Raw genomic sequence first — 24,786 nt, 5'->3', positions numbered from 1 at the left:
GCCGGATATGACGAAACGTATGACGATTGCGGAAGTTGTGCGGAGCAGGTTATGTCGCTGATGGTAATGATGGAGAATAAATGTAAATATCACAAAAATAAAACAGTCAAACGATAAGGAAATTAAAAACATTAATTGAAGGTAAGATAAGAGCCTCAGTATTTAAAAACGGATATAGTTTATCAATATTGCTCTGTCAGTGAAGTTTATCCATGTCTATATTTTTTTATGAATTGTGTTTGTTTTCTGGTTGTGTGTGAATTAATTAACACTTGTCTTAGATAGTGAGCAGATTTATTATATTACAGTTAGTAGACAGAATCACCCAGCTGTCTTCCGGTTTGACTGTGTGTGGATGTCACATGTAAACAAATTCATATATCTCATAGTTTTACACAAACAATAATTTAATATAATGTAATTCCACAACTTGTTTTCTCTAGACATCTCTTTTATATATCAGCGATGTATTCGGGTCATTCTTTTAAATGGGTGCCATTTCCACTTTTATAAGGGGAAGTAATGTTTTATTTTTTTTGTAAGATTTTAAACATATCAAATAAATGGCGTGTTAAAGTGGTAATATTTGCTATGTGCAGTCTCAGGCTAACTTTGTTGTATTTGAATATATGTTGGGATACTAGTATGCTCTGCGAAAGGTGACAGGTTAGACAGTTTTACAGTTTAATTTGACTTGACCAGCCTTGAAACTAAGGTGCTTCTAATAAAGAGAATTTAATGCTGATCTTTCTACAAACATCTGTTTTTCAACAGGCTTGGCATTTAAGATCACATGATTAAAAAAGAGGAGGCATTTACTAGACTTAAAAGGGTTAAATTCCTAAATGGATAATGATGTTAATTTGATATATATATGCTCATTATTCACACGTGTTATATGAGGGACACTCATGTTATAGACTTACCCATTTCTCTCTGTATTCTGTGTGTTTTGTTCTCAGGCTAATCTAATGCGGACAGTTTGTGTTTTATTGACATGACATCATCCATCCAGATGGGTATGAGCCCTCTTTACCCTTTGCTGCTCCTCATCATGCCTTCCCTGCACGGCCATTCCTCATCCATCCCGTCTCCTCCCTCCTCCACCTCCTGTGGCCCAGGCCGGTCGTGGGCGGTGCGGCTCAACGCGGGCTCTGTGAACAGGGCCGAGTCGTTTGACAGACTGGCCCAGAGTGTGGCACGGGATGTGGGCCTGGAGAATCACGGGCAGATCGGGCAACTGGAGGGGCATTATATGCTCTGTCAGGAGGTGGAAGACACTGTGAATATGGACACACGTTCAACAGAGGCAGCTCTCGATGAAAATCCTCACGTGGTTTGGCACTCCCAGGAACAAATCCTCAGACGCTCCAAGAGAAGTGTGATCTTCAATGACCCCAAATATCCCAGCCAGTGGCACTTGGTAAGTGCCAAGATTTAAATACAAGAGCCATTCCTGTTATGCAGTACCTTTTAAAACTGAACATGACTGTGATATAATTTAAGTTTTAGTTGTGTCCGTTAGTCGTCGTCTTCTTCTTCTTCTTCTGCTCTTGAAGTCTATGGCAGCCAATAGAACTGTACATTTAGCACACTCACAGAGGACACTTTCAAATGTAACTGACCCAAATTTGGGCTCTCTAACTCCAAGCCTCTAGTGCCACCAACATATCAAAATTTCATTCACATTTCGGCCTATAACTTTTAAACCGGACAGCCTAGAAACAAAATTTTTCCACTGATTCCTTTTCTCATGCCGAGTCTAGATATTTTGCTTTTTCGAATTTTCAAATTTCAAATCCATTACTAATACTTACTGATGCTTGAGCTGTTGTTTTCCTGTCAAAATGATGTCACTTTCTTGAGGATGATGTCATTGAGAAACTGTTTCAATAAAGGAATATTACAAAAAAAAGTCAAAAAATGGCCAAGATAATCCTGTGAATTAATTATTAATTAAATTAATATAAGACTTTTTTTTTGTGTGCAACATTTTGATGAGAGAAAAGAAAAGAAACCCCTGAAATGTTAGGTTTTGTGCATAACACCACGGGAAATGGCAAAAATGGAAACATTGACTGATATGATTTACATATTGAAAATATTGTGTTTAAAATTCTATCCATTTTATAGATTTTTCAGCCCTCTACGGACAGGTTGGCGAAAGAATACCCATTGGCTAGTATTTCGTTTTTTTAACTAAGTGTAATTAGGGCTGGGTGATTAATACAATTTTATTTTCAATTATGATCCAGATATGATTGGTGGTGGTGTAGTGGACTAAAGCACATAACTGGTAATCAGAAGGTCGCTGGTTTGATCCCCACAGCCACCACCATCGTGTCCTTGAGCAAGGCATTTAACTCCAGGTTGCTCCGGGGGGGGATTGTCCCTGTAATAAGTGCACTGTAAGTCGCTTTGGATAAAAGTGTCTGCCAAATGCATAAATGTAAATGTAAATGATTTTGGCTTCCAACGATTATAAAAATCGAGATTAAAAAGTTTATTGTGCCGCATTTGGTTTTGCAATGAAACACTCCAGCATTATATCTTTAAAGCATCTTTTATTAAAGTTCAAATAATAAGGAAGCGGGTTATGAAAATAAACTCTGCATTTCTCTGTGCAGTCAGCGGCACGTCTATGAGTTGCGTGACGTGACCGTGGAAGAGATTGAATCTTCTCCCGGCTGATGCACACTCTGGCACGGCAACGCTTGTCATTCACGCGTTTGCCACAGCTAGATTATAATGTAGTGAATCATAATATACATGTCATGTTCACTGTGTGTATCTTATCATGAAGAAAATCTATTAAGAAGAGAGTTTGTTTTTTGTGAGTTAAAGATGGATGGAAATGAACAGAAAGGTGAGAGTCTTAGCCCATTATACACTGGAACAAAATATCTTTTTTGATTAGTCTTTTTTTAGCTTGTTTTCCAAAATAACATCTAAAACGTCTTTAAAATAATGTACATTTATTTACTTTTGGATATACTGCAGAAGGAAAAATTGTTAGTGGAGGATGTTGAATACAATATTTAATCAGAGGTGGACATTAACGCTTGGACAAGTGGATTTTTGAAGGGGCAAGTGAAAGAGAATTTTACTTACCTGACCGGACAAGTAGACTGATTAAAACATCAACAACGGAAAAACAATCCGCTTTATTTGTGAGTGTCACTTATTAGAAAGTTCATATTTGTATTCTGCTATTGAAACAAATCCAGAGCATGTAAATGTATAATTCGCTTGCTATCTAGTAACAGCTGCACCCTGTTTGATTGACAGGCGGCGTATGTGTGTGTGCTGAAAATGCTCTCACTAATGCACACCTAAATGGTCAAAAACATTTCAAAATTCCACCAGAATGCCCGTCTTGGTGAGTATTCATGTAATCACAGAGATTGATGTCTAAAGTGAATGTAAACCACAGAGAAAAAAAGTGGATTTGTAGTAAAATGTGGGACTTGTAAGTATAAATGTAAGCTAATAGACCTGCTGCTGTCCAGTGTGTCATTATAATAATCAAACAACCAGAACAAGAAAATTAGAAAACACTCACTGCTCTTAACTAAGTAACTTTAGTGGCTTTATAAATATGAATGTATTATAATCATACAGTGAAGACCAATAGTAGTTTTATGTTGCTGTCACAGTTCAAGGATGGGCAAGGAGGAGGCGAGAACCGGCTGATCAGTACACAAAGTTTTAATGAGAAACTTAAAACAAACATAAACAAACACAGACGCATATGGAACGTGGCCGCGTGCATCTCTCTCTCCCGAACCTGCGTCTCCGGCTTCCCTTTTTCTCGCTCTCCTGCCGATCAGCTGATTCAGCACCGGCAGTGCTCCATCACAGCCCAGCCACACCCTCTTCCTCATTACACTCTTTCCCCATCTGATTCAAGCTGGGGCGCCACCGGACTGACCGGATTGGCCCATTTCATGTAAAACTGTGAGCACTGCATCACACAGTGCCTTCCCTGTGTGGTTAGCTATAGGGAGGCATTTTAAGAATCTTTTCAACGAGGCCCTCGGGTGAAATATACCTTATGATGAATGTAAGCTGGTCGATGTGCATCCTGTTGGGAATGATAATAGAAACGTACTTGGCCACTTTCACTTCATCAATGTTTTCAGAAAGCATTCTATCGCTTGACAATACTAGCTTGATACGTTTTTCCCATGTTTTCGATGAGAGATATGAGGGGGTTCCTACCCCAGCATTGCCATATATCTGTATGTATGATTTCAAGAATGGGTCGAATTCACTGATCAGTTCCAGGATGCCCATGTAATTCCCATTGTCAGCTCTACCAAATATTTCACTAGAGCCTCGGAAAGCCAATCACCGCTTTGACAGAAATTTTACAACCGCAACCAAAACTTCAATAATTGCATTGCGACTCAACTCAAGTTGGTTTTTAAGTTGAGAGTCTATAACTCCATCAGCCACTGCTCTGTTGATGTAATTAAACATGGCCTTTCTATGACTGCCACTATTCTCATGATCGGCAAAGCGTCTGGTAGCATGTTTCCAGTCATTATAGCCAGACTCAAAAAGGGATTGACCGTCACCCTTGCCAAGCAAACGAAACAAATACACACCCGGTGTAAGGCGAGTATAACAACCATTCTCTGGGCAAGCGAGTTTGAGAAAACAAGCTCTTCTGACGTTTGTAGTTGCGTTCAGAGGCTTTGACATTCACATCCTTATTTTGGCAGGACTCCGGACCTTTCTGTGCCCAGTAACTATGCACACTCTCATCAGTTTTACCCCATTGAGCTGGATCGGTGGCTGAAGAGTCTGTAGAAGTTGTAGGCTTATCCAGGGACGGATTATGACTTGCAAAGGCCCCAGGGCCAATTATCTCCAAGGGCCCCCCTCCAAACACTTGTTGAGGGTCGTTTTTGGGATCACCAAACTGGATTGCGCAACCTTAAAGCCCAGAACCTCTCTGAGCAGTTATTACCTGTCGGTAATCCATCCCTGGGCCTATCTGGTTCAGTAGCTGAAAAAGTTGCCATTTCATCCACTGAGCTAATGGCTTCTGACTGAAGAGATGATGATCCATTGATGGGCTGCCCTGCTCGTGAAGTCAGATCGGCTCCAGCGTTTCCTCCAGCAGGTTGTTGTCCTCTGGATTCTCTGCTTACACATCAGGCTGTGGTGTCACAGGTGTGAAAAATATAGTGATCGTTTTCATTTTCACATTGCTGTCACATTGCTCTCTCATTATTTTGTGTTCTTTTAAGTGCTCCTCTCCGATACCGCTTGTCTGCCATGTTAACAGTGTATAATGCAGACCGGTGTGTAACACGATGTGTAAACGCGACGCATCATAAATGAAAAATAAAATGACCGGCATATAACTGAACAAATCACAAAAGTAAGCGGGTGGGGCCCCCGTACTGGGCGGGGCCCATGGGCTGGAGCCCAGTCAAGCCCAATGGTAAGGTATGATTAGAATTAATGTTTCTTTTTATCTTTTTGATCATCAACTGACTGTAAATAACAAAGGATTTTAAAAGAGACAAGAAATGAATTTGGGGTGTGTAGATCTCGTCTTTGGACACAAAATCCTTTTATTTATATAATTTGTATGACTTGCTTGCCTGACTTAAGATGAATCATTCAGCTGTGTGCACTGCAACCATCTAACCTCTCCATTTGCTTTGACAGCACAATAATATGAAACAAGGGATGGACATCAATGTGACAGGGGTCTGGGAGCATAATATCACGGGGGTCGGGGTCACAGTGGTCGTAGTGGATGATGGAGTCCAGCACACCTTAGAAGATATTCAGCCCAATTATGTAAGTCATTCACAGCAAGTCCATACAAGCGAGGCTCTATCAACAGCTTCTGTGGCACTATGTTGATACCACAAAAATAAAATTGAAGGGGCTATTAACATACGGCAAATTGCATTCACAGGAATTACATCAATAACACAGTAACCAGAAATTCATCCACCTAGAAAAAAAGGACAATTTAGATTCTTAAAGGAATATTCTGGGTTCAATGCAAATTAATCTCAATCGACAGCGTTTGTGGCATAATATTGATCAACACAAAAATGTATTTTGTTTCATCCCTGTTCTGTAAATAAAGCAATAGTCGAGTTTGCAGTGAGACACTTCCAATGGAAGTCAATGGGGTATATTTTTGGAGGGTTTGAAAACAGAAATGTGAAGCTTATCATTTTATAAAAGCGCTTACACGAATTCTTCTGTTAAACTTGTGTATTATTTGAGCTGTAAAGTTGTTTAAATCACTGCTTTTACAGTTGTTGTATGGTTGATGGCGTTATGTAGGCACAGCAATGAAGTTGTAAAACATCCACAGAAAAAGCTTGAAAAAGTGAGTATTTTAAAATTTACAGATTGGCCCGATTCACAAGTGTCTCACTGGAACACAGATTTGTGCTTTTTTAAAAGAAAAGGAGGGACGAGTCAAAATAAATTTTTGTGGTAATTTTGCCACAAATGCTGTCAGTTAAGCCCAAAATATTCCTTAAACAGCTCAAATAATCAATGTTTTTCAATGAAAATGTCATGTAAGTGCTTTAACAAAAATACAGGTTCACATTTCTGCTTTTCATGCACTTACCCAATCAGCATGCCCAAATGCATTACTGTGACTGCGATTTATGACAGGGCGAGTCATAAAATTATTTCCTGTGATAATTGGCATTATAGACTAATACAAATTCTGTCAATTGACCCCAGAGTATTCCTATTACTGTTGGATATTTGAAGTTTTATTTTTATACTGACAGTACTGTATCGTTCTAGAGTGCTGAGGGTAGTTATGATTTAAACTCTAATGATCCGGACCCCATGCCTCATCCTGATGGTCACAGTGATAATCACCATGGCACGCGCTGCGCTGGCGAGATCGCTGCAGTCTCCAATAACGGCTTCTGCGCCGTTGGAGTGGCATATGGCAGCAAAGTGGCAGGTTAGTAAATGAAATATAAAAGATTGAAAAAGAATGAACCTTCTGTGATGAAAACCCAATGTATTGCAAATGTTTGTGCTTGTACACATTCTCTCAGGCATCAGAGTTTTGGATGGGCCCCTCACAGACAGCATGGAGGCTGTGGCTTTTAATAAACATTACCAAATTAATGATGTTTACAGCTGCAGGTATTTTTCTCCCAGAAACCTGTATATTATCTATCTATCTATATATATATATATATATATATATATATATATATATATATATATCACACACACACACACACTGGTAACCAAAAGTATGGAATAATATAGATTTTGCTGTTTCGGATGGAAATTGGTACTTTAATTCACCAAAGTGGCTTTAACTGATCACAGAGTATAGTCAGGACATTACTGATGTAAAAAACAGCACCAACGCTATTTGAAAAAAGTTATATTTGATCAAATCTAGACAGCAGCATCACTCCAACACCTTATTCTTGAGTAATCATGATAAATTGATCATTTGATACCAGAAAATCTCTTGCCATTATATCAAACACAGTTGAAAGATATTTGATTGGTTAAATGAAGCTTAACATTGTCTTTGTGTTTGTTTTTGAGTTGCCACAGTATGCAATAGACTGGCATGTCTTAAAGTCAATATTAGGTCAAAAATGGCAAAAAAGAAACTCATCAGTCAATCATTGATTTGAGGAATGAAGATGATACAATACTTGAAAGATTTCATACAAAGTTGTACACTACAGTCTTCAAAGATAAAGCACAACTGACTCTAACAAGAACAGAAAGAGATGTGGGAGACCAGATGTACAACTAAACAAGAGGATAAGTACTAGGGATGTCCCGATCCGATACCTAAATCGGTATCGCATCGATACTGACGTTTGTAGACGGATCGGGTATCGGTCCGACGAGCCCGACCCAAATCCGATACTCTGTGTTAGTCATGTTCGTTACTGTCAAGCTTAAAAAAATGACATAAAAGAACTGTTAAAACACCATTAAAGCGGTTCATATGACTAGTGCATTTTATTCAAAGCCACTTGAAGCCACGTGATAGCTCTGTGAATTGCAATAGGCTGTGTTTAATAAGTAAACATATATGTTCTTGCACGCGCAGCTTCAGCGCGGTAGTGAATGGTGCTTTTACACACACGCGCATGGCTATTTATAGCCTTCACCCGTGCACAATATTTGTGCGCTACAAACGAACATCTCAGATGTAGATGCTCAGCAGTTCGGTTCACTTATAATATGGACTTAGAAAGGCACTGGAGGTGCATTTAACCAGAATTTAATTAAGAAGCGAATTAAACTGTGAATAAAAAGGGTGAGGGTTTAAAAGTTAAAGCTGTCACGGGAGACTCACGGAGAGGCAGAGATATGAACTCAGTAGCAGGGTTTATTGAGCAGAGAATTGAAACAGTGATGTAAATATTGTGAGTAAATTCAGTTAAGCAGAGTAGCAAACAGCAGGAAAGTAATATCCAGACAGTGTATAGATATGATGAAAGAGATAACTCAAAACAATTTTATGATACATGCAGGCAATAATGAAGACACATGATTGACATAGTTGAAAGTTCTGGAGTCTCAGAAATACTATCGATGAGAACAGGCACAGAGTGAGAATGTGTGAGGTGAGTGTGTGTGTGAGTGAGTGTGTGAGTGAGTGTGTGAGTGAGTGTGTGAGTGAGTGTGTGAGTGTGTGAGTGAGTGAGTGAGTGAGTGAGTGTGTGAGTGAGTGTGTGAGTGAGTGAGCGCACGAGAAAGCGCACGAGAAAGCGGGGTATTTATTTATGCAGTCATTGATTAGCCACTAATGATATGCAGGTGCGTGTAATCAGAACTCAGGGAGTGCCAGTATGCTAGTTAATAATAAAGTGTTTCTTAAGCTATACATTTATATTGAAATAATGTGTAGTTAACACATTATCTCTTTACATAGCCTATTAAAGAGTACACCCAATTATTTCCACACAATACTGTAAAGATATTATAAACTGATTATGTAAAAAAACAACACTGTATCGGATCGGTATCGGCCAATACTGAGATTTCCGATATCGGAATCGGATCGGAAGTGGAAAAAGTGGTATCGGGACATCCCTAATAAGTACATCAGAGTCTCTAGTTTGAGAAATAGACACCTCACATGTCCTCCGCTGACAGCTTCATTGAATTCTACCCGCTCAACACCAGTTTCATGTACAACAGTAAAGAGAAGACTCTTATGGGAAGAATTGCAAAGAAAAAGACACTTTTGAAACAGAAAAACAAAAAGGAAATGTTCTAGTGTGCAAAGAAACACAGACACTGGAGAACAGATAATTGGAAAAGAGTGTTATGGATCTTAACCCCATTGAGCTTTTGTGGGATCAGTTAGACTGTAAGGTGTGTGAGAAGTGCCCGACAAGACAGACACATCTATGGCAAGTGCTACAGGAAGTGTGGGGTGAAAGGTCACCTGAGTATCTGGACAATCTGACAGCTAGAATAACAAAGATCTACAAAGCTGTCATTGCTGCATGTGGAGGATTTTTGATGACAACTTTTTGAAATAGTTTTAGAAGTTCTGACATTTTCTTTCAAATTGTAATAGTAATTTTTCACATTATTAATGTCCTGACTATACATTGTGATCAGCTGAATGCCACTTTGGTGAATTAAAGTACCAATTTCTTTCCATAAGAGCAAAATCTGTACATTTTGGCTGCCAGTGTGTTTATACTGTACATACATATGTATGTGTGTGTGTGTGTTTGTGTGTTTGTGTTTGTGTTTGTGTGTGTGTGTATATATATATATATATATATATATATATATATATATATATCTGTGTAATATTTATTTATTTTGAAATGGATTTACATTGAATTAACTAGTGCTAACATTAATTGTTTATATAGTTGGGGGCCAGATGATGACGGGCGTACAGTTGATGGACCACATCCATTAGGCAAGGTTAGATTGTATGATTATTCTTATTTGCATATAATCAAAAAACTTCCCCATTTTGTTGGTTGAGCTAAAGAGGTTATGCACGTGAGTTTGGGCTACGAGTTTATAAACATGAACGACACTCAATCAGTCTGTGGTTTGCTCTGTTTGTCCACAGGCGGCGCTGCAGCATGGCGTTATTGCCGGCAGGAAAGGGTTTGGCAGCATCTTTGTTGTTGCCAGTGGCAACGGAGGACAGTATGAGGATAACTGCAACTATGATGGCTATGCTAACTCTATCTACAGCGTTACCATAGGTATTGAGTCATTCTCTCAGTTCTGTTATCATCAGCTGAGAGTGCATGTTGATGTTTATTGTGTTTGTTACAGGGGCTGTTGATGAGAATGGCAGAAAACCGTTCTACGCTGAAGAGTGTGCGTCGATGCTGGCTGTCACGTTCAGCAGTGGAAGCAGACAACTGCGCAGTATTGTAAGTGCCTGTAGTCTACTGTCAGAACTGTATTATTTCAGTAAATCAGGGACACATGCATAGGATGAAAAAATATATATACAGTGAGGAAAATAAGTATTTGAACACCCTGCTATTTTGCAAGTTCTCCCACTTAGAAATCATGGAGGGGTCTGAAATTGTCATCGTAGGTGCATGTCCACTGTGAGAGACATAATCTAAAAAAAAAAATCCAGAAATCACAATGTTTAATTTTTAAACTATTTATTTGTATGATACAGCTGCAAATAAGTATTTGAACACCTGTCTATCAGCTAGAATTCTGACCCTCAAAGACCTGTTAGTCTGCCTTTAAAATGTCCACCTCCACTCCATTTATTATCCTAAATTAGATGCACCTGTTTGAGTTCGTTAGCTGCATAAAGACACCTGTCCACCCCATACAATCAGTAAGAATCCAACTACTAACATGGCCAAGACCAAAGAGCTGTCCAAAGACACTAGAGACAAAATTGCACACCTCCACAAGGCTGGAAAGGGCTACGGGGAAATTGCCAAGCAGCTTGGTGAAAAAAGGTCCACTGTTGGAGCAATCATTAGAAAATGGAAGAAGCTAAACATGACTGTCAATCTCCCTCGGACTGGGGCTTCATGCAAGATCTCACCTCGTGGGGTCTCAATGATCCTAAGAAAGGTGAGAAATCAGCCCAGAACTACACGGGAGGAGCTGGTCAATGACCTGAAAAGAGCTGGGACCACCGTTTCCAAGGTTACTGTTGGTATTACACTAAGACGTCATGGTTTGAAATCATGCATGGCACGGAAGGTTCCCCTGCTTAAACCAGCACATGTCAAGGCCCGTCTTAAGTTTGCCAATGACCATTTGGATGATCCAGAGGAGTCATGGGAGAAAGTCATGTGGTCAGATGAGACCAAAATAGAACTTTTTGGTCATAATTCCACTAACCGTGTTTGGAGGTAGAAGAATGATGAGTACCATCCCAAGAACACCATCCCTACTGTGAAGCATGGGGGTGGTAGCATCATGCTTTAGGGGTGTTTTTCTGCACATGGGACAGGGCGACTGCACTGTATTAAGGAGAGGATGATCGGGGCCATGTATTGTGAGATTTTGGGGAACAACCTCCTTCCCTCAGTTAGAGCATTGAAGATGGGTCAAGGCTGGGTCTTCCAACATGACAATGACCCGAAGCACACAGCCAGGATAACCAAGGAGTGGCTCTGTAAGAAGCATATCAAGGTTCTGGCGTGGCCTAGCCAGTCTCCAGACCTAAACCCAATAGAGAATCTTTGGAGGGAGCTCAAACTCCGTGTTTCTCAGCGACAGCCCAGAAACCTGACTGATCTAGAGAAGATCTGTGTGGAGGAGTGGGCCAAAATCCCTCCTGCAGTGTGTGCAAACCTGGTGAAAAACTACAGGAAACGTTTGACCTCTGTAATTGCAAACAAAGGCTACTGTACCAAATATTAACATTGATTTTCTCAGGTGTTCAAATACTTATTTGCAGCTGTATCGTACAAATAAATAGTTAAAAAATCATACATTGTGATTTCTGGATTTTTTTTTTTTAGATTATGTCTCTCACAGTGGACATGCACCTACGATGACAATTTCAGACCCCTCCATGATTTCTAAGTGGGAGAACTTGCAAAATAGCAGGGTGTTCAAATACTTATTTTCCTCACTGTATATAATTGAGAAGAGATGATAGTTGAGAAGCACTGTTTGCCTCGATTTCATTAGTCAGATGGTTCGAGTGTCGCAACTCTTTTAAATTCTGTTTACAAAATAAAATGTTATGTTAATGTTCTTAATAGAATTGAATGTTATTCTGTTTATTGTTGATATAATAGTTATTATAATACTTAGAAGCAAAAAAATAATAATTATTATTTATTTAGTTGAAGTGAATTAATTATAATTATGAAAATGTATTTGTTGTTTGTAATAAATTGGTGATTATGTAATATTTTATAATTGTTCTGTTTAGTATTACATTTAATATTAATGTAATTATTTACATTCAATGCTATTCTGTCTAGTGCTACAATAATAGTTATTATTTTGAAATGGTAAAAATTATGAACAAATATTTTTTAAGTGATGTAATTTAATAATTGTTTTTATAATAATTCTGAAAATTATAATTATTAATAACATTTAATGCTATTCTTTGTAGATAGATATTTCTAGATATTTTTTCTTTACAATAAAAATAATTTTTGCATAATTAAAAAATATGATTTATTATTATTAACTTATTATTAACTAAATTTGAATAATAATTGTATTATTATTATACTAATGAAAACGTATTTTTCTGAAATTATTGATCATGTAAAAAGAAAATTCCTGTGGTTAATCAGAGTGCATATGAAAATGCAAAACCTGCCTTTCATAATATCAAAAAAACATATTTCTTCACAGCTTTTCTGACAATGCAGTCCCTTATGAATGCAGTGTGTGATCCTTTAGTCTTGCAGTATGCAGCTGCTTTCAAACGGCATTGCTTTCTCAGGGTTATTTCACCCGAATGTTTGTTCTCCTATCCTGCACATTGTCATGTTACAGCAGCTGTTTTATCAGCAGGCTGGGTGTAAAAGCACTATTGCAGCTCAAATCTAGTCCTGAAATCCTCAGAAACATCTGCACTCATCACACACCTCTTGCATGTCTATTTATTAAATAGTTTACCCAGAAAAACTGTCATTATTTACTCACACTAATGAAAGACAAGAGGAGAAATTTGTAGAATCATTATGTGGCTTTTTGTGATCAAATGTAAGTGAATAGTGTTAAAAGCTACTTGTCCTTTTTGTCACTGTTCTCTTTCATGATATGACAAAAAACAGGTTGACAATTCTTCACATTTTTTATTTTGTGCTCCACAAAGGAAAGAAGGTTACATGGGTTAGGAGCAACATAAGGGTGATCATTTTTAAATAGTTTGGTTTACTTAATAGTGCTTCCAGCTACATGTAAAAGTGCAGTATTCTCAGCTCCATTAAACACAATTTTCCAGGTTTAAATCCAGATTTTCCCCTTAAAATCAAAGTAGGCCTACACATACCAAGCTGATTGAGTAGGAAATTCCTACCAGTTTCTCCAATCTGATTGGCCGTTACTCCACACTCGGTAGTCATGGGTGCACAGTCAACAGTCAGCTGGGGAAAAAGTCGTTTTTGCAAAGTCCAGGGCTGCTATAATGAACACTTCCAGGGAAGAATGAGTCACTGGATTTTGAAATTTGAGGTTTACAGAAATGTATCTTTGAAGAAGAAGACTTTTGTTTGAAGCACTAACTGAACAAAAAGCACTCTGATATGATATTGAATTGATTTTACTGTAATATTTGTTCCATTATTGTAGGTGACATCAGACTGGTCATTGCAGAGTGGCACAGGTTGCACAGATGGGCACACTGGCACATCTGCAGCGGCACCGTTGGCTGCAGGTATGGTGGCGCTGATGCTGCAGGTGCGGCCGTGTCTGAGCTGGCGAGACGTTCAGCATATCATCACCTACACAGCAACACAGGTATCATATTACTCAAGCTCTTCTATGTATTTATTGTAAAGCATTTTCATTTTTTGTGCATATGCACATGAAACAAGTAATCCATGCAACAATGTATTTGCACATTGTTCCTCCAGCAATGCTTTGAATACTGTGACAGTACCATGATGCATACTGCTAACAGATAGATTTCAAAAATCTATCAATCTATTACTTTTTGTAATGTTGACTTGTGGTTTGGGAAAATTGTTGATGAAAATCACAAAATGTCAGTCAGATGTTTGGTGTGATTTTCTAGGGTTTAGTTATGTGATGTGTTTCTTCTGTATGTGTTTAGCATGACACACAGGCTGATTGGGAGACGAACGGAGCAGGTTTTCATCACAGTCATAAGTACGGCTTTGGACTGCTCAACGCCTGGAGACTGGTGAATGCTGCTAAGGTAGAGGGTAAACTCATCAATGCGGTCACAAATATACAGGTTACATAACGTTTAATGGACTACTCTACCAATTTGGTTCAAACTCAGTGTTGGAAACCTTTTGAAATTTGTTTGTGTTTTCCCCCAAAACATGTTCATATATACTGTATGTGGTACCACTATCAGTAGAAGTGTTTTTTTTTTGTCTTACCAAAAGGTGTCACTACTAAAACACAGAAATACACTATAATACAAACTATATTTATCTATTAAGAATTTGTTTCCATCCGCCCTGTAAAGATTATTTTTTATGATTTTTCTTGAAGATTTTCACAGCTAAATCAATTAAAATGACCATAAAAAAAATAAAATCAGTTAATTTGATAAGATGTACAAAATCTATTAAAACAATTTTTCTGTAAAATATGTACATTTAATCATACTAATATGAGAGTTAAAGATTGATTAAATTAACATATTTAGTCAATAATAATCATAACCTTTTAGTTCACTCAGATTTACTATATTTGTTTCGGTAGTGACATTTTTTTAGTGAAAGTTTACATAATATTCCCTATTTTGTTATTTATTTATTTATTTAGCTTAATCTTAACTCATAACATGTTATTTGTTGAATAAATTACAAACACAAATGTAGTTAAGTTTTAAAGACATTAATATTGTTCTCATCATCTGTATTTGGAAGGACAAACACCACTTTTGAACTGTCATTGAAGTAAAGGACTGCTGGGTCATACAGCTCATTTCCCATACAGACGAGGAATACTTTCAAATAATAACTCTTTGTATGAAAAATAAAAGCTCAGTAACATTAATATTAAGCTGTCTGACTTTCAGAGCACTTTGTTCACTAATGTACACAAGAAGTCTGTAACAAAGCAAGTAGATCCAATATCTTACAACCAGGAAGTGGGACTGCATCCCTGTCCATCATGCCAGTATGATGAGTAGTTCGATCCCATCATCTTGAATTAAATCTGCTACAATGTCTGAAAATCAGTGTGTAACTTTAAGAATTGACAATACCGAACACATATTCTATGCAATTAAATAGCCTTTTATGGGTTTTAATGTTTTTAATGAATGCTTATGATTATAGCCTTAAAATGTATAGTTGAACATAACAATTTGTCACAAGTGAAATAATCACGTCACACAAATCTTTACCATATGTTTGGGTAGTGACTATTTTAGCTACTTCTGAGCATATCTAAAAAATGCCAGACAGCACATGGCTTGCATGGAAAGCTTCGAATAGTTGTATATACATAAAACAATATTTTCTTTTGATAAAGTGAATCGTGGCCATACAAAAAGTTACACATTGATTTTTATATAACATTTAATTCAAAATGATTGGATCCAATTACTCATCATAAGGCCATAATGGGCAGGGATGCAATCTTACTTCCTGGTTAAAAATGCAGAAATGAGGCTCAACCAATGGACTAAATCTTTTTAGTAGTGACCGCTTTTTTATTTATTTTCATTGGATCTTTTGAAAAACGACACATAAGAAAAGTATTATTTTCATGAGTTGAAATTTAGGGGTTGGTGTTTGGGTCAGCCACTTCCTAACATAAAGTACTTTATAAGTTTTGATTTTGTATACATTTAGTTTATTATTATTATTATTATTATTATTATTATTATCACAGTGAATGCCTTGATTTTAAATAGATCATACCAAATTCCTATGAAATATCATGGCCCATATCTGTTTATAAATGTGTGTGTGTGTTTGTGTCTGGCAGGTTTGGGAGTTTGTGCCCTTTTTGGTGTCCTACCAGAGCCCCAACTTAAATGCCAATGAAATAATTCCAGCCTATCCCAAATCTCTCACGCTGACATGGAATGGTAAGAGATTAACATGTAGTAAACTTCCTGAAGTTCTTGTGTCATGTCTTAGGGTAAACTAGACCCTGCACACACTCAAAACATGTCCAGCTCACATCTCACCTCAAAATCAAAAGGAAAAGATTTGAGAGTGAAGAAGTGTTATTCACACATCACACTGCAGATGTATACCAAAAAGAAATCAGATTTTGGTCACACTTTATGTAAGTGGCCTTAACTATTATGTACTAATATTAAATGCATGCTGTTCTGCAAAATATCCACATTTGCTGCTACTGAGGTTGAGGTATGGGTAGGGTTAGGGGTTAGGGGTTAGAGTTTGGTTTTGGGGTAAGAGTTGGGTTAGGTGTAAAATTAACAGTGTAACTACAAATGTAATTACATTCAGGTACTTTAAATGTAACTACAATGCAACAATATGTATGTACATAATAAGTGCATTGTATCAAATGGATAGTAGTTGAGGCCACCTAATATAATATGGGTCCCAGATATTTTAAATGCTAATATTTTTGCCATGGTTCAACACTGATGCCGAACACTGTACGTGCTGAGGGACAGATGCTCATGAGAGAGACGCGGAAGAAAGAGAGCCGGCATTTAAAAGCAATTTTTGAACATTTGAAACATTGAAGTAGGACATAACTTGGACATAATGATGTTTGATAATAAAAACAATATATTAAGTTAAGTTATGATTTATGATTCAAATGTAATTTTGATTAAAACAAATGTTAATTAGAGATAACGTAATATCAAATTAATGCATGCCACCAGCACAGCAGTATGTATTTTCAGTTTTTTGTCTGGATGACAGCACAGTGGACATCGTGAATCAGATTAATACCTGCCTTTCAGTCATATTCATTTGCTCGTGCAGTTACCATTTTTGAAATGACGTTCAGGCATGGTAAACATTCCTGGAGCAATTAATACCGTTTGTATTGACACTGGCTTTTTTTATCTAGTCTCAAACGGTTTCCAGTAAATCCAGAACAAATACATGATGGATTCTGTTTCAGAATCAAAGCAAATGCTTTGAAAGTTTCTCAAGACAAAAACAAGACTGTAACGGAGTTCTTACGATGGGCAATGAGTAGGCGGGACCTGGCAGAACAGTCAACATAACTTTAATGACATAAAGAAATTGAAACATAACAAAAACACACAGACACGCACACACACACAGCGGCCATGTGTCTCTCTCTCGAACTGTCATCTCCGGCTCATCTTTAAACCCTCTTGGCTGATTAGGTCAATTCAGCGCCGGGCATACGTCCACACGGCCCAGCCACGCCCTTCTCCTCATCACAAAGACGCAAACACCAAAAAAAAAAATAGTTTTTTTTTTTCTTTTTTTTTTTCTGAATATACATCAATGATGTTTTTAATTCAGTGAGGGTCATTTAGAGGTGTTTTTAAAAGATACTTCTGTCCTCTTAGAAATTAAAATGTTCATGTTTGAAACAACCTCTTGATTTGAGGCACAAGCTGAAATGTTGGTAAAGAGCTGATGATTATACGTTGCAATAATCCACCGGATAGTCGATTAATCGTTCTAATAATTGTTGTATTAGTCGATTATCAAAAGTTGCAGTCCTAATATACAGTAAATATTCAGCACGTTTATATATACACCAAATATGCTGGTTACTCCCAGAAATCATCTTATTTTTACAAATCTGACAAAGTATAAAATAAAATGACATTTGAAATCATTTTATTCTCTGATTTTGATGTCAAACCTTAAAGAGGCACGCGTGTACATTGGATAAGCCAGTAAGAACGGCAGGTAAGAATGTGAATGTGCAATGTGAAATCGAGGTAATGGATATAAAAAAAAAAAAACGATAAAGAATACATCAAATAGGTAACTAAATATGAATAATAATATTTATAGATACATTTGTTTCATTGCAATTTTCAAGATTTTACAATTTTCAAGACTTCCTATAGTTTCTGAATCAATTTTCACACAAATGTACCCGCCCGTAATGTCAGTGTTTGCAGAGTTGTAGAAATCATTTCGTCAAAGTAGTAACAATACTTTTTTCTCTTCACTTTGCTGAAATGTAATTGCTTATTGGTTTCCAGTGAAGTACTGCCCGTAACTCAGAAGAAACCCTAAAATGGGGATATTATGACAGCTGTGTGTGATGAGAAGAGCTCTGTGGCGTAGGCAGCGGTCAAGTGCCCTTATTAGGCAGTGTTGTACAGTATTTATTTGTGCAAGTACACACTGAAAGGGAAATATTACTTGTATCTCTCTCACATCTCTGCTTTTCAATGTGTCTGTACTCAGTCAATTCATTGACCTATTTCTAAGCTCCGTTTTGCTTGGTTACTGTTGCTAGCTCAAACAGGCTTTGAAGAACATCCCATAGAAATTAACCAGACATTTCTACCAACTGTCTGATTTTAGTCAAATGGGTTCATAAAGTGGAACAAATGAAATAATAAATAATTGCAAAGCATTATCTTTTGTTTTTATTTAAAGAAATTGTTAAATTACGCACAAGTGAACAGAACTCGTGTATCTACAACATGCTCTATGCTACTGTGAACTCTGTTGAATGAGTCTGATCTAATATTTAAATGTCCGCAGACAGATTTCATCATGATGTTTTACTCACTATTAAGACAGCAGATTAGATGTTGGCTGGCACTCTTGATGTCATTTGGCAGAGTTTTACATTCACAAAAAGTACATTACAATAAAGTAAAGCAGTTCAATGGAAAGAGGAGTCGAGAACCGGCCTGGCAATATAAACAATATTATAATGATTAACTTAATCAAAACATCCTGCATAGTTTGGTTTCTCTAGGAGTTTTTGCTGCCAATTCGCTTTTAGGGCAGAAAAAGGATAAGAAGAAGAAAATCAGTACAAATACAAAAGGGTTCCAGCACCTTTCAGTGCTTGAACCCCTAATGACATTCAAGTAAGCGAGGACTTCCTGAAGTATGTTGGTCGTCTCTGTGTGCGTGCGTGCTTGTATACTCGATGTCATGCTTGCGGTAGCATTGAGAGGTTGTGCATGAGCAAAGAATGCTTTGGTATAATCTTTGTTCCAGTTTCTCCAATCGTTTACAATGATGAACCTCTCTGACTCTCTCTATTCCTCTCTCTCTCTTTCTCCGGAGAGAAGATCATTTCCCTATAAGGAGTGTTGTTCTGTTTTACCAAACAGTCCGTGAGGAAATTCCACAGAGTTACTGTAGCCTAATGGGAGAACCCAGAGAGGTGTGGTAAACTGCCCTTTTTCATTTCAACTGGCAAAAGTAATGAGGAAGCACTGAGATGTTTTGGGGTTTGAAGAGATATTTTCAAGTGTCAGATCAGACATTATATTTTATGTTGTCATTCATCTCTTTGTGATTGCTTCATATCTAACTGTAACTAAAATAAGCAACAATTTCACAAGCGAATGTCTTGCTCATATTTAGCCAAAAACAAATCTAAAGAAAACAATAAGAAATAAGAAATTGTATTTTTCTAAGAGAAAATTAAACCCATTTTTGGGACCTTTAAGATTTTTATTATTGCAAGATTATTTTCATGGCAGTTAAGCACATTTAAACCACAACTTCTCATTACAAACGCACATAATTTTAATGTGGGGTTTAAATGTGTTTAACTGTCATAAGAATAATGTCATTAATCTTAATGGTCTCAAATTTATGCTTAATTTTCTTGATGCAATATGTCATTTCATATGTTGTTTCTTTTAATGTCGGGGTGAAATATGACTTGAACTTCACCCTTTGTTTTTGCACACCTTTTGAAAATTTTTGTAGAGTGCAGAGCGATAAAGATCAACACTATAAAAAAACTTTCTTTTTTTCTTGTCATTTGAATTCATTCATAGTCACTGCGTTTGACCTGAGACAGTCAGGCATGCAAACCCTGGAGCACGTGTCTGTAACTGTGACTATAACACATCCTCGCCGCGGCAACGTCGAGATTGTGCTCGTGTGTCCCAGTGGAATGAGCTCGCTGATCGGGGCTAGAAGAGCCCTGGATGTGTAAGTATCCAAACAATACTAATTAGGTGTCTTTGTTTGGGTTAGTATACATGAATATGGGCAGCAGAATGCTCAGCAATTGCTGTGTCAACATTTCCCATATTGAAGTCAGTTTTATTGTTTTCCTAGTGATACTACTGGATACACCGACTGGACGTTTTCAACCGTGCGATGTTGGGGAGAAGGAGCCGAGGGACAATACAGTCTACAGATCACTGACTATAGTAAGACTATATGGCCTATACAGATCACCAATCTATAGGGGTTTCACAAAAATAAATTTTTGAAGTTTAATGCCTTAAACAAGACCAACCAGCTCATGTCCACACTAATCCATTTCAAGTTTGAAATGTCCGTTTTTAGTTTTCCAAAGTGTGTAGCTATGGAGAGCATTTTCTAAAGCAAGAAAATGGTGTTCTAGTGTGGACGAGAGGCTTAAACATAGCAAAATCAATGTGTTTCAAATGCAAATGTATTAATGTGGGCATGGCCTGAGATGAATCATAACATTACAAACTTTGATTCGATGTGAAAAGTATTTTAAAATCCATCAAAAGGACAAAAGTACAAATCTATGTACTAAAATAATTTTATGGAGCAATGAACATCTCATGCCATGCGAATCACGTAATCGAATCAGAAACCACAGTACATTATAAAGCTATTGACTAAGTTATTTCCAGTCCTCAAATCTGATTGGCCAAGTGGCATTCCAAGAGTACTGATATTCAGTATAACAGGGACGCTTCACTGTATTCCTCCTTGTCTGTATTCTCTGTATTCCAAATAGTGTTGGGGACTTGAATTAATCCCATCGGCTCAAGTCTTTCGAATCTGTTCACCATAAAGATTTGTTCACTGAGCATTTCTGGAGATTGCATATTGACAATTGAGCGTCTTTTATGTTGTGAGTGAACGAGAATTACTCTTTTGCTTACAACTTAAAACATTGATATGTTCACAAATGAAAAAACACTAGTTTCGAAACCGGAGTACGAGAGCAGTGCAGAGAGTACATTTCATTTGTACGTTACTCTGACTTGTGCAACACCTACTCTCTGTGTGTGTTTCAGGAGAGGCGACTCTGGCATTAGGTGTGCTGAAGAACTGGAAACTCACTCTGTATGGCTCATCTATGTCTTTGCAGCAAGTGAAAGAGAGACGGAGGTGAGATGTAGAGGAATTATACTATACGTGAGGCAATTTTCACTTTACTTTAGAGATGTTGCAAGTACTACTCATTTTTACTAGTCATCAAGAGAAGTAGTTGACTAAACAGCAGGTCAAATAAATGCCTCATCATACGCCATTCAGCATCAGAAAGCGCATAGATCTCGAGTGAACTGCTTGCATTGTAATGAGCTGAACAGTATACAGGTTACTATACAAAGCTAAATAAAAATGCTACACTGACATGTTTGTGGACAGAGGAATGTTCCTCCTTGTTGTCACCAAACAGACAAAGTGCATGTGAAGTCATGTAATCGAAGACTTTGTCGGCACTGCCAAATTGCACCGAATAGCGGCAGAACTAATCGACAAGTTGGTTAGTAGGTGCAACCCCTAGTTGCAAGTATGGGTAATAAAAGCTCATTATTCTGACCCCGGTCTGTTGTACAAAGATTACACTTCTTGTATTCTGGCCTTCAAATGATGTTTATTTTCAGACTACACACTGGTACACATCATTTACATTCATTTACCAGTGGATCTGATGTCTTATTCATTGTGATTAAAGAGTTGTGGAAGACGCCATGAGTGGACAGTATCTGAACAGCAGTTTTGCTCTTCCTTGCCCTCCTGGCATTGATGTTCCTCCTGAGATTGTGAGCCCATTTACCTCCAACAGCCTAAAGGTGTGTCCTCCTGAAAACACACATGCTTCCAGCTACACACACATTGTGCAGTTTAGAACTACATGGCACTTTCCACTCAGAGTTCACAATAGAAAAATGCTGATGGTCAACCTCAGGAGCTCAGAGTTGTTTTGTGTGTACATTTCGATTACAAATTTGTAACCCTGTTACCACAATTTGGGACATGGTAATGCCATTTAAAATCTTGATTTGGAGTGATTCGATGAAGTACTTGCTATAAACATCCATTAGACATAATTAAATACAATGAATTATTTTTTAATATTAAGCCTTAATAGATCGTTGAAACCATTGGTGCAATGCTCTCTGCGATCAGCTTAAGCTTGCAATGCTTTTGCGAAACACAGCCTAGAGCAGTTTCGGTCGGGAAGAACACATGAAGCGCCGTCAGCAGAGGCTCGCGCCAAACCTCTGTTTTATCATTTCATTTATATATTTGAAGTTAAATTTGTGAAAATGATTTCTTAAGGTGTGAAGCACACATGCACCTTAAGAAATCAGACAAATTATATGACAATCGTGAAAGCCCTAAAAGAGACAATTCATCATCTGCCAAATTTCATAATCTTGACCGCCCTACACCTCAAAAAGAAAATTCTCATCATTGATTCACCCTCATGCCATCCCAGATATTTAGAAGAATATTTCAGCTCTGTAGGTCCATACAATGTAAGAGAATGGTGGACTGAACTTTTAAGTTTCCTTTATGTGATTTGTGGGCCTTCAAAGTACTTCATAAGACTTCAGGTGCTTCGTCCATGTCTTCAGAAGTGATATGATAAGTGTGGGTGAGAAACAGATCAATATTAAGTCGTTATTTACAAAACATTTACACTTTTACTTTTTCTTTTTGACTATTCACATTCTTCCTGCATATCGCCACCTACTGGTCAGGGCTGGTCACTGTTAAAAATGTATGTGTTTGTTTTGAGCGACCATTCAGATCCCACGAGGGGGTATTCAGAAACCAACGTTTATTTTAGCAATTCTATTCGGTGGCGCTAGTGTTGCAGAAATGACATATTCATACTTCAGCTTCTGTTTCTTATCATATATCGCTTCAGAAGTCTGGTCACCATTCACTTTCATTGAATAGATCTGCAGAGCTGAGATAATCTTCTAAAAATCTTCATTTGCATTCTGCTGAAGAAAGAAAGTCACACATCTGGGATGTGACATGTTTCTTTTTGAGGGGAATTATTCCTTTTAAATAACCATCACTCAGTAGAAGCTTCCTTGATTTGGAACAAATGTTGGTTTGTAGCTGTTTATAAACTTATTTTCCCTTAAATGAAAGGAAAACATTTTTTTATTGATCATTTGATCCGTTTTATTACAGTAACTTTGGTAACGGTCATATGGTTGAACTTGATAAGCGCAGTCAACAACATGGCAAGATAATTTACTTGTCTTCTTGAAAAATAGCCATGTTCATTTTGATAAAAAAAAAAAAGTACTCCAATTTGTACCCTATTGATCAATAGGGTACAAATTGGAGTACTTTTTTTTTGTACAGTACGGTAAGTGGACAAGCTGTGATGCATTAAGATGTTGTTGTGGTTTGTAGTCTCTGCTGCTGCTGGGCTGTTTTGCTCTCTTCTGGTCGCTGTATTACACTCTGGAGGTGACGCTCACTCATGTGGACTGGCATGGATGCAGAGGACTACAGACTGGATCTACAGATCCAGAGGACAGTGAGGTGGTGGAGATCCAGCCTGACATGGAGTCTAAAGTTCCCCTCATAGCAGCCGAGGAGAACACGTAGCACTCAGGAAAACTGGACCTGTCACTTCTGTTTGAAACTTTTGGGTTGCACTTTTGCTTTCGAGTCTGCGAGCACATGCTCTCTATCGGGTTACCTTATTTTGGTTCTTTGTTTGTTCAAGGTTTTTGATGATTTGTTGATATGTTCATGACAATGATATCTTGTCAGTGTGCCTGGTGAAGAGGGTGGGTATTTTGCAGTATTGGAAACATTTTGCGCATGACAATGATTTGCACGAATTGAAAGTGTGTGTGTGTGTGTGTGTGTGTGTGTGAGAGTGCTGTATGAAGAGTGAATGACATATATTATACTTCTAGAGTTTTTTCTTGATCGTGATGCATTGATTGTGTCACTTCTGGGTACATTTTGACTATAAATACCTCCAAAATTCTGAAAGCGTTTGTTTCAAACAGGTTTAAATAATTTTACTGTTACTGGAATGTTTTTACTGAAGTGTGGTATACTTCTAAACAACCCAACTCATGTGTTTTGAATAAAAATATATTTTAAAAAAGGACAAATGCTCTGGTTGAATTTTTCTCTTTTATCTCTGCACATTAGACTTCTATGGACTCACAGACATGTCCTTAAAGTCAGCATGAAACTGTATTCTCAACTCATTTCACTAACATAATCCTGATGTATTCCGGGATATTCAACAGGAAAATAAATGAAACTTTGTGTTAACCGTGAAGAAATGATTAGAAAGGTGTTTAAATGGCAGAGCAAGTTTTGACATTGACTTTGAACTGACGAGGCCAACATAATTTTGTTTGGAATAATACACATGCATTAAGAAAGTAAAGTCAATTCTTATTTCACGTTATAACAGATGTAATGTGCACACAGTGGGTTCAGTTATATGAAATGGCTGAAACTTTCCGAAACTTTTATGCGG

The 24,786-nt window shown here is 37.5% G+C and overlaps 1 protein-coding gene across 1 annotated transcript; it reads left to right on the top strand.

The window, feature by feature from the left end:
* pcsk7 (proprotein convertase subtilisin/kexin type 7) lies at positions 1–23,985 on the top strand. The gene is made up of 16 exons (XM_052110475.1): positions 1–141; positions 963–1,423; positions 5,686–5,820; positions 6,802–6,967; positions 7,065–7,155; positions 9,885–9,939; positions 10,094–10,232; positions 10,306–10,406; positions 13,777–13,944; positions 14,261–14,365; positions 16,120–16,222; positions 20,090–20,246; positions 20,376–20,470; positions 21,320–21,413; positions 21,985–22,102; positions 23,691–23,985. The coding sequence occupies exons 2-16, from the start codon at positions 998–1,000 to the stop codon at positions 23,886–23,888; spliced, it is 2,151 nt and encodes a 716-aa protein (XP_051966435.1). The 5' UTR covers positions 1–141; positions 963–997; the 3' UTR covers positions 23,889–23,985.
* The last annotated feature ends 801 nt before the right edge of the window (positions 23,986–24,786 follow it).

Source organism: Xyrauchen texanus, chromosome 38, assembly GCF_025860055.1.
Source record: "Xyrauchen texanus isolate HMW12.3.18 chromosome 38, RBS_HiC_50CHRs, whole genome shotgun sequence".
NCBI lineage: Eukaryota > Metazoa > Chordata > Actinopteri > Cypriniformes > Catostomidae > Xyrauchen > Xyrauchen texanus.
This window is presented reverse-complemented; position numbering and strand designations above follow the sequence as displayed.